At 38.4% G+C, this 17,285-nt stretch overlaps 1 protein-coding gene across 10 annotated transcripts in view; it reads right to left on the bottom strand.

The window, feature by feature from the left end:
* DNAJB6 (DnaJ heat shock protein family (Hsp40) member B6) overlaps window positions 1-17,285 on the bottom strand; it is a 57,759-nt gene that overhangs the window by 38,134 nt on the left and 2,340 nt on the right. For 9 of the 10 annotated variants that reach the window (XR_011679445.1, XM_071428597.1, XM_071428603.1 and 6 more), the window contains 4 exons: window positions 10,650-10,758; window positions 9,839-9,948; window positions 7,120-7,179; window positions 6,645-6,755 (listed from right to left, as the gene is read on the bottom strand). Coding sequence is in view for 9 of the 10 variants with exons in the window: in XM_071428597.1 (XP_071284698.1) it covers window positions 6,645-6,755; window positions 7,120-7,179; window positions 9,839-9,948; window positions 10,650-10,714 (346 nt within the window). In the remaining variant the exon portion in view is untranslated. Of the gene's footprint in view, window positions 1-6,644; window positions 6,756-7,119; window positions 7,180-9,838; window positions 9,949-10,649; window positions 10,759-15,159; window positions 15,181-17,285 lie in introns of those variants that run through there. The other variant, XM_071428601.1, reaches the window with a different exon arrangement.

The raw sequence follows: 17,285 nt of genomic DNA, 5'->3' as shown, positions 1-17,285 counted from the left end.
TGTGTTTACAGACACAATACCCAGAATACAACAAAATTCTTGGAGTAGGTGTTTTCTACCTTGTATCCTATCTGGAAAAAAGTTTCAAAGATGTAAATTTGCAGTAAACACGCACAGAACCTACAGAACCTCATACTACAGCTCTGGAGAGCACTCAGGCACTAAAAAACATACAGTGAGAACTGGAGGGGCCACCTGTAAGCACTTTGGCATGGAAATATTTTCTTCCTTACAAAGTAAGCACACTGTTGATCCTCCTTACTAAGGAGAGACACCAAGATGTTGTAGCAAGCACAGTTGCTTCACGTGCCTCATATTTCAGCATGGTCTTTGTAAATTGGTCTTTGGTTTTTCTATAAATTAGATGTGAAACAGATGTTTGTCCCACTCATATAATAAATTACCAGAAGCAGCATTTGGAAGTCCTTCTAGTGATTTATAGCAGAGATCTTGGGATTCATTCATTTTTAGAAAAGGAGACCTAAAACATCTCCTCTGAATGCCATCCATATGGTAATTACAGAAATGCTGGAGTACACTAATCAGCATTTCATACTTATCAAATGAATGCTCAAATGTTCAGGCACACCTTAAAAATGGAGGCAACTTCCATTACCTTCCATTCCTTATGACCTGCTCTCCTTAGAAGATGTTCAGCATTTGTGCTCTGACCAATTTAACCAGCTACCTGTCCAAGAAAACCAAATCAAAACATTTTCTTGGGGACTAACAACCTCTACTGGACTGGGATTCCCAAGACAAACTTTGGCTAGTAAGCTATCAGTTTCTCAATTTATCTAATGGGACATTAGACAAAGATTAAAGTTTTAAGATAAACAGAAAAATTTGGAGTAAGGCCTCCTCCTTTCAGCAGGGCTAACTATGTATTAGTTTGGCCATGGAGCCACAGCACTACCTACTCCTGTCAGATAATGCTGTCTGGGTGAGACAATTCCTGTGTTTCAAAAACCCTCTTTGAACCTATCAAGTTATTTCTGAAAAATTCATAGTGAGATTTGGACCATTCAGTGGATAATTATGATCTAAGACTGGTGGTTATGAAATAAAACTGCACATTCATACCAAAGCAATGAATGCACATGCAAATCTGTGAGCACTTCATAAATTGCACCAAAAGCAGCAAATTTATGTCAACAAAAAGATTAATTACCAAAAAGACACTGCTGTTCAAGATAGCTTTAAATGAAAGCCACCTCCATTTTCAGTTTTAATAACCCATTTTACTAACAAATACATTTTGCATTAGAACACTTAAACAATCAATTATCAGAAATGGGATAGCATGTGAATTAAAACCATTATGTGATTCTTATGTGAATATTTTGCCACAGCAGGACAACTTTCTGTCCTTGAGACAAGTAGTTTGATGAAGCTGTCCCATTCAGGAAAAACATCCTGAAACACATCTCATATTGAGTTTGCAATGATTACTGCACATAAAATTTCCTCTCTCTTGTCAGGTTAAGACTCTTTTGCCTGGATACTAAAAGTAACTCGCTGTACTTTTCCAGAACAGTCCTGCTTCTTTTTATGTAATCAATATTACAGCAGCAGTAATCGAAGCTTCTTTTTATGTAATCAATATTACAGAAGCAGCAATCTGAAGTAATTCTGACCTTTGATGGAACCAAAGTACATCAGAAAACCAGCTAGCTGACATTCTCTGGGACAAATATTTGTATCTAACTAGTTGTATGAAGCTTTTAAGTTTCATTTTACCTTTCATTTCCAAGAGTGAATTTTGAAATATCACATAAACCAGGTAACCAGAATTCTGAAGGGAAAACTCCACAGAACCCCTATGGGTTTATATGCATTAAAGTACATTGTGAATTCCACTTCACAATCTAAAAAAAATTTTGATTTTATTACAATCTCCAAATGTACATTTAGAAACCACAGCAAAACTATCAAGTCCATGTTTAAAGAGATCCCACAGACTTCTCTTGGGACATCAAAGTCTAGAGGGGGCATCCACCAGGAGCAATTTATCATGTCACATTAGTAACACATTCTGCCAGGAAGAAAAGCCTGGTTCCTTGTGAGATTTATTTAACTACACAGCCAGGCACTGGAAGCAGTTTGAAATGCCCCAAACCATCCTGTCAAGCTTGCAGTAACTGCTGCTGGAGGATATTGGTCTGCTGTAGGCCCTGAGTTGTATTTCCTAGCCCATACACAAATTACTCAGGCATCATTGACACATCTGGAGTCAGCTGAGATGGTTTAGCGTGTGTATGCAGTTTCTAGTCAAGGAAAAAAAAAGAATTAACTCCTTAAGGAGTTTCTGTTGGGTAATGTTCTGATCTTGTTATACCAACTCCATCCTCCACAGTAACTCCTCACTGATAACACCTTCCAACACAGAATCCACTCTTGAAATGAGAATCTGAAAAGCCTCTAAACCAAAACCAAATCAATTCTTTAACAGCCCAGAAACACAGCCCAGCCTACAGCAAAGCACATCAATTTCTGTTTCTTAGCCTGAAGCAGCAGACTTTCATCAATACACTTCCATTACCAGTGGTAATACTGGGATCCTTCCCTCCTGTGAACTGTTAAATTACAGAAGAAAAAAGGTCCTTGAAAATTTACAAGTAAGATACAAATAAAACACAACAAGGAACACAAACCAAATCAAGGCAAGCATCACATATAAATGGAGTAGGATACAGCTATAAATCAAGTGGGATATAGCTATACTCCATAAATGGAGCAGGATATAGCTGAAGTATAAAAGTTTAAGTATACTGGCATGAAAAACCAACCCCACATTAAGAGTAAACAGTCAGAGAGCCAGAGTTGTATGGGACAGACTGAGCAGCAGATCACTGCTATACCAAGGCAGTACTTTGCATAGGAAGCACCAACTTTTCTTCCTGTCACAAGGACCAGCATCCATCCATATGTCAGAGGCTAAAAACTATCCCTAGGAGAGCTCACCAGGAATACACACTCTGCTGTAACCACATGCCACAAAAAGCAAGCCCACAAATCTCAGAGTAAGAGCTCAGCATTTGTCATAGGACCAGATCAACTTACTTGCCTTCATGCACCCCTAGATTTACAAAGAAATTGCCTGGAAAAAAACAGTGAAAATCATCTGTGACTGTCTCCAGTGCAACACACAGCACATAACATTAACTATGCTCCGTTTGGAAGTGTTCAGAGCTGTCTCCAACAGTATTACAGATTTTCATTTGAAAAGTCTGAAGGGAGACATCATTTAAAAATCTACATTCTCCTCTTTCCTACAGATGAATAAAGATGTCTCTGTTTATAAAGAAAACTTTCTGTAACTGCAAGAGCAGTGCAGTATAGTTCAGCAGAGTTTAACAGACTCAATTCATAGCACCATTTCAGAAATTCTTCACATCCATAAATTTACAGGAATTATGCATATGAATGCTGCTCTTTACATACTCAATGACAATCAGGATATAGAGAGTCCCACCTGCATTCTGTGGGCTTCACTACATGCCACTTCAAACTGCATAAAAAGTACAAATGTTTAAAAGTATTTATTCAATTTCATCTTTGATTCCACCAGTACACATTTTTAGAAAACATGACCTCAGTACTTATTTAGTGGCTTAGAATATCAATTATAACCTGAGTAGCTCCTTAAGAAGTTACTAATTCCATAGAAAACTCATCAACAAGTTGATAACTCCTCATTTTTAGAAGATAAATTCTCTTATTATTCAGGACAGAACTGCTCCATTAGTGTTTCAACACAGCAGAACCTATAAGGGCTGCAGTTAACCAACACAAATATTCATGCTATACATGCAATTCTGCTGCTTGCTTTTGGAATTACAAAATGCACTACATTCAGATGGAAGCACACATATTTTTATGTTGCACTATCTTGAAATATTAATGTATGTGCAAAGACCAATTCAAATACTTTTTACAGAAATTTGTGGAAAAAAATTGTTTGGAGTCACAATTAGCCATGTTAGAGAACGTCTTAAACATCTTAAAGAAAAAAAAATGTGCTCACTTTGAAACCTTCCAACTAGAAAAATTTCAAGAGCCTATGCTCAAAATCCAAAGCTTAACTGAGGGTTTTAGGCCTCTGGTCTGCACTGACACTGCAACTATCCACATAGAGAGGCAGCTTAGGAACAATTAGTTTTCATTAATTGGAGTGCACACAGCACTGCTGCCACTGCCAGAACCTTGGCAAGAAGCAGAGCCTGTGCTCAGTGCTCTTATCTTCCAGCTGACAAAGACAATGATCAATACATGAAGTAGATAACCTGTTTTTGAATAAATACATAAATAAACCTGTGTGGTAAGCAGGGGGAGAACGTCTCTCTAGCTCACTAGTGCAGAGGTGCCCCACAGCCTCTACAGGAGGGGCTATTGCAGCTGCAGTATCCCATGGAACACTGGCAGCACTGGTCCCTCCATTTGATAAGCTGGATAGCTCTGTGCACTGTGCTGTGCAGCCTTCCTTCTAAGGAACCCAAAAGGCAGGGCCTCAGCTTTCTTTAAGCCTATAATTTCTTTAACAGTAGAACTAAACTTCATGGCTTTAAGGTTAATCACGAATACTGACATTTTCAGAGACAGCAAGTTAGGTCTTCTGCTAATGTTGATGAAGTAAATACAATGAAAATCAAACAGAGCCTATGTCAGTCTCCCACTAGTAGCATCTCACCTGTACAATTTACTATAAAGATATTTGATTGAGAACCAACTGTTTTGTTTAATAGATCTTCAATCAAAAAATAAACAAAAGAACTGAACACTCTCTCCCAGCTCCTCCACAGTAGCTTCCTACTCAACATCTTGCTCAGATTTTTCCAGGTTTTCTACCACACAATCACAAAACAACTGAGTTTGACAAGGACCTCTAGAGCTCATCCAGTCCAACCCCCTGCTCAAACAGGATCAACTGGACTGGGATTTCCAGGACAACTCCATATGCCTTCTGGCTATCTCCAAACATGGAGATTCCACAACCTCTCTGGATAAGCTGCTCCAACACTGTTGCCCTCACAGTAAGTTGTACTACCATAAATTCAGGCAGAGACTCCTGGGCTTCCATTTGTGGTCATTGCCTCTGACCTCTCCACTCCCTTCCCAATGCACTGATGAGACTCTTACCCTGAGCTTTCTCTATACTGAACAATTCCAGCAATTCTCCCAACTTGTTCTTCATGTGAGAGAAGCTCCTATAATAATCTTGGTGGCCTTTCACTGGACTCTATCCAGTAGCTCTGTTTCTCTTAGAGTGAAGCCCAGAAGTGAACCCAGTACTCCAGATGTGCCCTAACCAGTACTGAGATCACTCATCTAAATTGAAATCCTTGTCTTGTACTTCCTAAAATTCTTATTCTGCTGCAGACAGTGAAGAAGTTGCATCTACCCAGTTCAGAGCCCATTCCACTCATCAGTATTTTGCTAGAAGCTTCCTCCCATCTTCCCTTTCCTACTTTCAGCTGATTTCACACTGGATCCAACTGCCCAATTCAGCTGCCTGTCTTCTACCAGATTCTTCCTCTAGCTGCTCATCTAATTCATCAACTACCATTCTACTGCATTCAACCTCAAGCCCTTCAACCCCCTTCCTAATCCTTCATTAGTCATCTAACAGCTGATGATCCTGAAATAGCAAAGCAAAGAAAGATATAATTAAAATCTGAACTGAACTATCCCCTTAATGCTGCCAAAGAAAATAAATTACTTTTAAAAATATTAAAACATTTACAAACATTATTACAGAGCTAAATCAATATCTACATACTGAACAGGAAGAAAGCCTGGTTTTTCAAGTACACTTCTTGCAGTTTTCAGTATGGAACTTTCTCACAGTAAATACTGAACACAGGATCTGTTCTGCTTTATAGGTCAGCGTTTTGCTGAGCTGAACATACACAGAGAGATTGCATAAGAATCCCAACACCTCTGAAAAGACCTTCACTAGAGCAAGCAAGAAGACCTTCAGCATGAGGGCAAAAAGATTACTTTGACAACTTTTATCACATATTGCTTCCTTTAATGAATGCTTCCTAAATGAAGAATTCGGGCCACAAGAAGTATTTTCTCTGAGTCTCTAAAGGCTCTATACCCCAAGCAAACAGGTGACATGAATTTGGGAGAATGTCTAGATTATGTATGCAACTGTTCCTATTCTGATAGAAGAAAATCAATCCTGCTAGGACACAAGTTCACAGTGAGAGTTATGGTGTAACAGTTATAATTAAGCTGTCCCATTCAGAAGCTCTCAAAGTTTTAATTTATTTACAGATCAAAAGAGAGAAATCAATAGAGTAAGTTAGCCTGCTCAAATTCTTGAGAGGAAATTCCAGTAAGCACTTTTTCTGTTGAATATTATTTCAACTTAAGAGACATTGCAGACATCATTTCATGTTTGGCAAACCAGGCCTTCCAACAAAACATTAATTGGCAAGCCATACCTAGTCTTGTACAATAAAATTAACCAAGAAACAGGTAAGAAACAAAGATTTCAAATATAATACAAAATACCAGTTGTTTGCCTCATTTTCAGAACTATTTCTATTAAAACTACATTAGCTCAGCTTGTTTTGTAAGAGTAACATTTTAGCCACACTTTAGATACATGTAACTAAAACCAGGGGGTCACTTACCGAAGAAGTCAAATGAAAAGGGGTCCCTTCCACCAAAAAACTCCCTGAAGACATCATCTGGGTTGCGGAATGTAAATCCAAAATCAAATGGAATATCATGATGATTTCCACCTGCAAATGAAAAAAAAAAAAAGGAAAAAAGTTAAATTTCAGTTATCTTCACATATTCTTACTAATAAGAAAGTTTAGGCCTATAGGGTATTTGAATCATCTAAAAATATAAACAGTTTCCAAAATTTCTCTTTCAGATATCACTTAAGTACACACATTACTTCATTACTTTTCATAATAGTTTCTCTGTTTTCAGATAACAGCAATACCTTTTATAATAACCAGAAAAACTGTAAAACAATCACCATCTTGATTTTTAAAAGACTGAATTTTAGGCCCTAGTACAGGCATTTCCAGATTCCTGTCTTGAAAAGAAAGCTACAGAAAATATAGAAAGCAAAAAAACTGCTGGTTGTCAACGTACCTCCACCTCCATTTATTAGGCCTTCTTTTCCATATCTGTCATAGATGTCACGTTTTTTAGCTACAAGGAGAAGTTGTACATGATGTCAGTAAACAGGTTTGTTGGTTTTGTGAAAAAAATAATAACACTTAGCCAGCATTCTCAGTTAAGCATCTTCTCAAAGCTAGTTTATTTAAGGAAATTTTGTCATATAACTGCTGAGCATATTCAACAAGAACTGCCAAAGCAATTTAGTTCAGAAAGAACAGCTACTGAACTTCAAACTTAAGATCAGTAAGCTGGTAGAAGGTCCAGTCCTGATGTATGAGAAAAAGTTTGGTTTAAGGACAAACTTCATATAGAAATTTGCCTTTAAGAAGAATATGGCAGACTTCTTCTTTGGACAGCCACCATGAAAAGCTTTAAGGCTGTGAAGGACCTCTGGACTTCAACCTGCTCCCCCACACAAGTCTAATTGTGAAGTTGGTCACATCTTGCCTGAACAAAGCTGCAATCACACCAGTTCCAGTGCTCAAGCATTCCCTTCCTCCTCTCCCACTTGCCAACCTTGACCATTGTCTCTTTTCCTTTTCTTGCACAAGACCAAACCCATTGTGGTGGAGTTAAGAGAACAAAGACCAGTGTTTATACCAGCAAAACCCCTAAAATTAATTATAACCACTTTGGCTGGCTTAATTGTGGGATATGGAATGGAGAATGAAGTGATGTTCCAAAATGCCAAGGAAGGATGTGACTCAAACTGCTTGCTCTCTATTATTTTAGAAGGCATGGAATGACTATTAATTCCACTGCAGACCAGCCAGTATTCATGAGAAAGGAGAGAAAAATGAACTCTACATTATTGCACAAGATCAGATGGCACTTTGGTACTGGAAGGGAACCTGAAGACCTTAAAGAGGCAGACAGCTCACTTTGCCTGCACTGTTGTGGAGGTATCAGTCAAAAACCAATCAGGGCATTTGATTTTACTCTCTTAATATTATTATGCTTTTCCCAGTGGAATCTCTTCAGTGAAAGATGTTTTTAAAATTTAAACAGCATCACTGAAAGAACATGCAGTTACTTCAAACAGATGCTGGAAAGTAAAATACTTCTGACTAACAGGAATTAAAATTTTACATAATGGTTATCATCTCAAATAATAGGAGCTTGCAATAGGTTCACATGCAGACAAATCCCCAAAGCTTGATAAATTATCTGTACTGCCTTTCTAGAAAGCAGTTTTTAAAGAAAGGAGGTTAACCTACCCAACAAATTATGAAGAAGAAAGCAGCAAGGTAGATAAACTGTCATGAGCAGGAAACAGCAAGGGGGCCCTGAGGGCTCACAAAGACCAAAATTCATCTTGAAAAATGTTCCATTTTTGAAACCACAAGGTTTCCCACAAGGGAAGTGTGTTCAATGATCACCCAATTTCAGTATTTTTTTTGCTTATGTAATCCCTTACAAAACTATTCTTCTGCCAAAAATCTGTCATCATTCAAGCCTGTAATGGTGTCAGAAAATTTCATTAAGTTTGCAGAACATTTGACTGCCTCTCAACCACTGGGCTGAAGATTCTGGTATCCCTGCTGCACAAATGATTGTTAAGACACCAGTAACTTAGGATTTGGCATAGATCCAAAAACTGGCAGCACTTTTAGAAGCTGTTCTAAAATTCTAGCACTGTACTGTTTCCAAAGAACTTAGAGATCTGTTTAACAACCAGACCAGTATCCTATTTTTATCCTGCTCAAAAAAATTAGCTTAAGAAGGATAAAGTACTCTAAAAGACAAGCATACAATGAACTGATGATAAATTAAGTTCTTTTTCTCCCCTGTTAATTAACTATCAAAACCAAGCAAAGAAACACAGTGTACAAGACTGCAGCTCACTAAATCAGGCTGAACTCTGAGAGGTAATCTAGATGCTGCTAGAGCTTTAAATATAGCTTTCCCATGCTCACTGTCTCAGGTGAAATCAAGGACACTTCAGAAATAGCATATAGACAGCTGCAGTCAATTACAGAGGAAAATAATCAAAGTAGCTTAAATCATTTTGTTATGATTCAGGCTGCTTTTGTCAGAACATTGGCAAAAGTTAATGATACTCTTCAAGCAAAAAGAAATGGGTGAACTGTAAACTGCATTCCTGCACTACATGGGTCAGGCTAAACACCTCTTTCAGAACAATTCAAAATAAACACTATCTTTAGTATCACAGTTGACTGAATTTACGAACTCACTCAAATGAAATCCAAACTTTCAGCAAGGTCTACAGTATGCTTGGGTTTTGTCAAGACTAGTTCACTGTTATTCACTGTAACAAAAACTAGAAGCTGTAGGCCCAACACTGGATACTTCAGAGTTGGTCTGGCCTGATTTTAGAGGATAAACACAATGCCCCTATACTGACTGTAACACCGGCCTCACCTGCTAAGATAAAATTAATCTTGGGATTCACAGAAGTCTCTGCAGAAATTTGTAGCAGACACTGAATTTAGGTTTCTAGTACTTTGGTTACCTATCTAGGGAGATCCTGAAATTTTTGTTTCAAAATTTCTGCTTATTCTGTCTTATCTGCAAGCATCTTTCTCTTTCCTTGCCTTTGAAAAGGAAGCAGCCAAGATGGATGGTGAACCAAAATTACAATAGCCCTTCAAAGCACCATAGATCAACATTTTCAGTCTGATCCCCAGAACAGAGACAGGCAGTTCAAGAGCCCTTGTGAAATACCCACCATCTGACAAGACTTCATAGGCCTCAGCTACTTGCTTAAATTGCCGTTCCGCCTCATCCTTATTGTCTGGATTTTTATCAGGGTGCCATTTTAGAGCCAATTTACGGTACCTGAGTGGAAGGAAAACAAAGGATATTTTACTCTGAAATAACAGAATATGCTATACAAATAAACACAGTGTTGTCAGGTTAAACAGGTTGTCAAGGATCGAAATAAGAAATTCCTAGTGCTTAGTATCTTGCATCTAGATATTGGGACCAACCTGCAGGTACATAAAGAACCACCTGCTCAGTTATGTTTTAAATTAGAAAGCAAGTTTGGGGCTCCTTACTTATTCTGAAATTATTCTTGTGTATATCTGATGATAAACATCTGCGAGACCTAAGCAAAACATTCCAACAAAATATCTCTGCTGTGGGCTTCCACTTAGAGCTCTGTAATTCAGTACTACAACCAAGGGAAGCATCAAGAAGGACCTGGTATGTTAGAAGTTGATAAAGCTCCAAGAACACCCTCATTGTGACATCAATGCCTTCTTTGATAGCTACACCTGCACACAATTCCTATACTCAAATGAAACATTTTAGGCAAAGTGTTCATAACTTTTTACTTAGAAGGGCAAAGCTAAGCTTGCATTTAGATTGATATGTTTTGCAATCATTCAAGACCACAGTTCAAACATTTGAGTTGATAAAGCAGCACGTGCAGGAATTTGCAAAAGAACATGGGAAGACAACGAAGTGTGACTCCAATAACCATATAATTATACCTGTCCTTCAAAATCCCTAACATCTACACCAGTGACACTCACGCTTTTTTGATATCCTCTGCTGAGGCATGCTTCTGCACTCCCAGAACTTCATAATAATCCACCATGTTTCAGGAGTTCTTGTGGTAGCAACAGCTGAGTCTTTCCAGTCCTGTAACAACAACAACTTGTAAATGAACCTTGTCCAGTACTGCTACTTCAGAAAAGTCAGGTAGGAGCCTGGTACTCCCTTGTATCAAACCTGACCAAAGAAAGATGAAGTTCAAATTTTCCAAACCCCAAAAAATAAACCGCTTTACTTTAGGTCAAGAGATCAAACAATTACTTTAATTCAGATTTTTATGTTCTTTAATCCCACCGAAACACAGTACAAACACATAGATATAGCAGTTCCTGAAACAGATTAGACTGATAAGCTAAGTATTTTAAGAAGGGTATCTGGATTGCAGTTTTGATGTAGATATTAATAACTCTGAATGCAAAAGTTCACCTGTTATCTGTGACACCTGTCATGTCTAAACACATATGGGCATAAACAAAGGGACACATCTTTCACATCTGTTCTTCAGAACATTACTTCCACTGACATGCTCCCTTCAGAAAAGCAGTGTTTATGCAGGTCTTGGAAATTTAAAATTCAGTCTTAGTGAGTCCATTTGCCTCGTTGATGTTTACCAAGAGAAGCACATAACCAGGCAAGATTGCTCCAACTGCAAGGTAACCAACCAACTCAAGTGCAGAGGCGCCTCGTGTTTGTTAGTATAAAAGAACAGCTACCACAAGAGTCCTGAGAAACCCACAAGTTAAAAGAGCAATTTAAATATTGACAGCTTCTTGTCGACACTGGAGAATAATTAGAAGGAACAATTACACTGACCATTACTCCAACTAAATGACCATTAAGATGAAAGAACCTTCCTAAAAAGTTTCAAGAATGTTTCATGTCTTCATGCAATGCTGCCTTTCTCTCCACCATTAAAATATCTCCATTCTGGCAAAACTTCCAATCCCCTTTCCATCCTACCACTGCTGGCTTGTTTCAATTTCAGGAACAAGGAAACAGGGACCTTTTCCAGTAGTTATCAACTTGATGCAGGGAAAGTCACCCAAATACACTCAGAACATAATACAGCAATGTATTAGTCACATTTTCTTATCTTGTGCATCAAGAACAAAAATTCATTGAAATAACCTTTTCCGCCTCAAGTCATTCAGTGTTTTTCATTTTAATGCAGGCAGTCTCAGTTTCCTTTTCTTTCCCAAGAAAACCAAGTATGATGTAGCCTAGTGAAATATTCTAAAATTAATTTACTGTACTACTTTTGCATGTATCTTTCAACATCCTGGGATACAAACACTAAAAAGATACTTCCTTTCAAAATAAATTGGTACATCTTCAAAATATGTTCCTGCTGTAGGTTAAAGCTTAATTAACTTTAATTATGGATTATGGTTACACACACATTTCCTCAAATGGCAAAACCAGTTTAAGAGATACCCTGCCATGCTTCCTCCCCTCTCCAAACCACTTACAGAAGCAAATGCATTGGAGGACCCACATGTTTAAAACTTGGGTGGTTTTAGCAATCTACTTAACCATACAGTCCCACAAACACAAAATTAAAGTGTAGCAAGTAAATAGCCCTTTGAAGAAATCTCCACATCAAAAAAACCATAAGGGTGTAGTTAATATTGTGACCAACACCAAAGGAAGTTGGGGGACATGCATTAAAATTAAGAATGCCAATAATAATAATGTACTAATGGCAGTGTTCAATATGTAAACATACAGATTACTAAAAATATCCCAGGATATCTGCAATCAACTGGCCTCTCTAGTTTTGCTGTTTCCCACACAACAATTAGAACAGCTCTGTGAACACAGAGGTGAGGAGCCAAGTCAGTATGGGTAAGTATGTTATCAAATCCCACAGCCAGCCTTATGAGGAATAGCATATATGGAATCTATAGTCTGCAAAGAAATCAGGAGGGAATCCAGCCTGAGTCCAGCTTAAGGCCAAAGGTCAGAGTCCCTCCTAACAAGAGATACCAGCCTAAAACTAGTAAGCAACCAGCAAGAAGCCCCAGGACAGGAGCATATACCATAACACTAAGTGCTCTTTCCATATTCTCCTTTTCTTATACAAGACTTTCATTAGCGCTCCTCTCAATTCTGGTATGTATCTTACAGGGTAAACTTAAAACTCAAGCTTCTAACTAGAAAAAACATGTAGGAAAAGCAACTTTGATGTAAAAAATAAATCACATTTCCTAGAGAACTTTGTGCACACAGGCAGTCATATTGATTTCAACACAGTATTTTTTTTAAACTTCCCTGCTTGTTTAAAAGCAATGCTGCAGAGCGGTGAAGTTCCGACTCAATATAAACACCATGTATCTTAGATAGCAGAAGCCTAAAGTTGGGACAAAAAAACAAAGCTGAAGCATGATCACCTCTTAACAGATAACTCTGACCCTAAAAAGCTACTCCTTCAAGATAGAGAAATTATTTGTTTCAAAGAAATGTCTAGGGATTGCATATTGTCTTTAGTGAGTGTTATTGCCCAGTTTTTACTTGTCACTAGTATAAAGTCTGGAATTAAAACAAGCCAGAAACCTTCAAAAGAAAACAAATTCTTAATATTCTTCTTCTCCTAATCAGTGTCACCTAAGTCAGGTGACAGGAAACATTCATCTCTAATATCCTGTTCTATCTGCTCATTATCATGAAGCATAAACCATACTGCTGAAACTTCAGTTATCATAGGAACTTTTTGTACGTAAAAAGGTTTTAAAAATATTTACAAGAAAAAAACTCATCTGCAGCTTCTTTTGTCCAGCTAAAGAAAAAAAATGTCAGCTTGCATTTAGCCCCTCAACAGCCAATAAGACTGACCAAAAAAACACCACGCACACCCACAAAACCCCCCTCCCCCAAAATACCCAACAATATTCACAAACTAGAAAAGACCTCTATCTGCAATCTTTTCAGGACAGAATTATTTAAAATACTCACTCAAGGAAACAGCCACCATCAGCTTACAATAAAGCAGAATATGGATGACCACTGATTTAGAAAATAGAAGATGGCCAATTTAAAAATAAAAAACAAATCAGTACTTTTAAGGCTAGTAGGAAAGTGCATGTTGAAAATGCCAAAATGTTTCAAAGATGCAAACCATATACCTCCCTGCAAGAAACCACCCAACTGTCCGAATCACAATGACATGACAAAAATCTTCTCCAAACACACAATATGTCAAATAATTTTTCTCCAAATATACAAGCAAGGCTCATTAATTAGGCACTTGAGAGTTTTTTCTAAAGCAAGGAAGAAGCCAGCCCACATTAGCTGATTTCCTGCCTCCATCCACAGAAAATCTTCAAAATTTCAGAAGAAAATACAAGCCAAAAAAAAAAAAATAAACCAGCTGAAAGATGTTTTATGGCCTTCATGTTTGCTCACAAACATCTGTAGTTCCCTGAGCTGGGAACTGCACTATGTTTACAGTGTGCTATCAGCTACTCCAACTCCTTCTTTGGGGCATGAAAATCAAACAGGCAAATGTTTATGTGAACCAAAGGTTTCCATAGTTTATAGATTTCTCAGGCATCACAGGAGAAGCAGCTTTGTTCTGGTTTACAGTGGCCCTAAACTACATGGACGCATGACCAGCCTCAGGCCCTCCCCACACAGCTCAGCCTGAGTTACTCAAAACCTGGCCCATAAACTCTCTTTACAGCACAGTCCTCAGCTACATAAAAAGCATGAGAAGTATTACAGAAGACAGATATGTAGAGAGCTCCAAAGTTTTCCAAGATCAGATGCCAGAGAAAAGCAAGTAATCAGACACACAAGCAGCCGGGATGACAAAGAAGCACCCCTAACTAAATACAGAATGGGGGAAAGCATCCAAACAAGAAATTCTTTAGAGCAGCCAGAAGGGAATTCAGACAGCAAGGGGCATGCGACCTTTGCAGTGAGCTTAGTCAGAAAAAGTTATCTATTTCTGGCCATGAAGCAATGGGCAGCACAGAGAGTCCTCAAAGATGCCAGAATAGCTCGAGCTTAGTGACTCCAGCAGTCACCTGGAGAGCAGGATGGAGTTCCAAAGCCCTGATTCACAAAGTTCACAGAGCAGGCACTCGTCAACATCCTCTGCAGGCCCAACAGCCACCCAGGTGCCAGCACCTGCTGCTTTCCATGGAATTAACTAAAGGATTGCATCCTGCTGTCAGCTCTGGAGGAACAAACACCCTGCTCTGAATCCCACTTCACTTAGGCTGAACTCAAAAAAATTCACTGTGCTAACACAAAGTTTACCAGAACAGTTTACCAGAACATTTTTAAGAGTAAGAATGCTAAGGAACAAATAAAGCTATCTATGAGTACAAGAACACAGAGCAAGAAAACCTGTGTAAGTTTTGTGATTAATAAACCTGAAAAATACATTTAAACAAGGCACCAGCATTAATTTTTTCCTCCCACTTATATATACACAGTGCAGACTAAAGCATATTAACAACTTCAATACTTTTAGCTTTTACTTACCTAAGCTTAGAAAAACTGTCAGTTTAACTTCACAGGCTCCTGAAATTTATTGATTCATGGAAAAATGTCAATTTACCATATAATTTAAATTAATACGATGTACTTAAATAGCCATGTTTATGCTCATTATTTTAATACTCCCTCAGTATCCTCAGGAGATGAATTTAATAAAATGCACATTCCAAAAAGCTTAGTTTAATCTCATGTTTACAGCAAACATCCTGCTTGTATGTCAGAGAGCAGAGTGGATTTGGATACAGTTGTTATTATTATACCAGTTCACACAGGGAGAAGGCAGCTGGGCTGGCTGCTTTACCATGCAGCTCATGTTCCATTGTAGAAAAGCCAGCAACAATAAAACTCCACCACAGCCAAACAAGAGGCACCTGACCAGGACACCCTCACCCCTTAAGGCAGGAAGCTACAAAGAGTCCTGTCCACTGCTCTCCTCCCCAAGGGCAGCAAGACACAATTCTGGCAGGAATTGCAGACTTGGTCTGAACTGCTGCCTGGCACATGGAAAGCCTGTAGACAGCAACAAGTAAGAAACCATTAAAAAAGACTGAAGCAACCAAAAATGGCAACAGAAGAAATCCAAAACCTTCATCTGTGAAAAAATGTAAACTGGCTAACAAAAAACAGGAAAGGATGTTGATCAGTCAACAGGCCACCCTCACTCCCTTGGCTGAGACTCTCCTGCTTATCCATCTCATCTCTGATAAAAGGGGACTTATTCATGATCCTTCCTTAAAGCAAAGGAGCACTTTTCCAAAACAACTCAGGTGTCCAAATTTGGAATTGTGTCACAAATATCTGGAACACTGTCACTCTCCTAAAACTAACCATAAAAGGCTATTTTATACAAAGTAAAATCTGTATCTTATTTTTAAAAATATATGATCTGCGTATGATTAAGCAATTAAAAACAGTGAAAGCTTCAACTGAAAGACATTGCCCAGAAAATTTTAGGCAAATAATCACATGCAAACAGATGATCCTTTAGGGAAAAGAAAACAGTTCAAAGTTTCTACACGTTTCCCCTGAAGTGTTTTTGAGTCATGGTAACTTTATTTAAGCCAAAGAAAAAGGAAAAAAAAGCTTCATTAAAGCAAAGAGCAAGTTCTTTTTCAGAGTGTTGATTGGCAGTCACAGATTCAGGCTACATTTTAAGAGAGAAAAAAAATTCTAATCAGAAAAATTAAAGTTTTAATAAAAAATAGCTGCAATGTAGCTATGAATGGCTTCAGACTTACTATATGGCCTTTAAGAACCTTGTTAAGTACTGAGTCCTCACTAATATCAGTGGGATTTCAGTATTCAGAACAAATAGAAAACATAAAACCTACAACTAGTAACTGTAGGAGTGAAATGCATATGCATGAATTATTTCTTCCCTAGCTGTTAAATAAATAAAGCAGAATGATTTCATTAAGTCTAAAGTAAGGAAAATCTAACATCCATTCAAATGTATTTCATTCAAAAGAAAATAGAATTTAAACTACCAATACCCTCAACTACAGTTTTATTTTAAATCTATTTTGAAAGAAACAATCATCAAATGCAATATCCAACAAGTTTTGACAAAGCTAAGTAATTTCTCACTAATCCTTCCATTGCTCGAATAAGACAAAGGAAAAGCTTTGTCAGGAAATGTTTCCAGGACACAACTGAGGTTCTTTACAAATGCTATTAGAGAAATGGAGCACTTCCTACTTAAGGAGCACAATGCTTAAACATAAACCTCACACAGCTAAGTCGAAAATTACAGCAACGAATTCCCTTCAAAGGCAGCCTGACTGCACGGCTCAGAAGCGGTGGATGCGCTCTGGAAGCCTGGAGAGCCTCCTGTCCTCTCCTCTCCTGTCCTCTCCTGTCCTGTCCTGCCCAGGCAGCGGCCCCGAGCGGCCCCGGCTCCCGCGCTGACATTTCCGCCGTTCCAGGCCACGGCTGCGACACCTCCGGGCTGGGGACATCGCAGTCACCGCCCCCGTCCCACGCAAGCTCAGCTCACAGAGCTCACTGCGCCAACGAGCTCGGCACGGATGCAGAACAAACCAAAACCCTGGTATTTGTTTCTTGTATACTGTTAGGTACTCCTATATCCTACATAAGGTGATGATGATTTA

Source organism: Agelaius tricolor, unplaced genomic scaffold (genome assembly GCF_023055355.1).
Source record: "Agelaius tricolor isolate 1412-34295 unplaced genomic scaffold, bAgeTri1.0.p SCAF_6, whole genome shotgun sequence".
NCBI classification, from domain to species: domain Eukaryota; kingdom Metazoa; phylum Chordata; class Aves; order Passeriformes; family Icteridae; genus Agelaius; species Agelaius tricolor.
The sequence above is the reverse complement of the archived record's forward strand: the minus strand, read 5'-3'. Positions and strand labels throughout refer to the sequence as shown.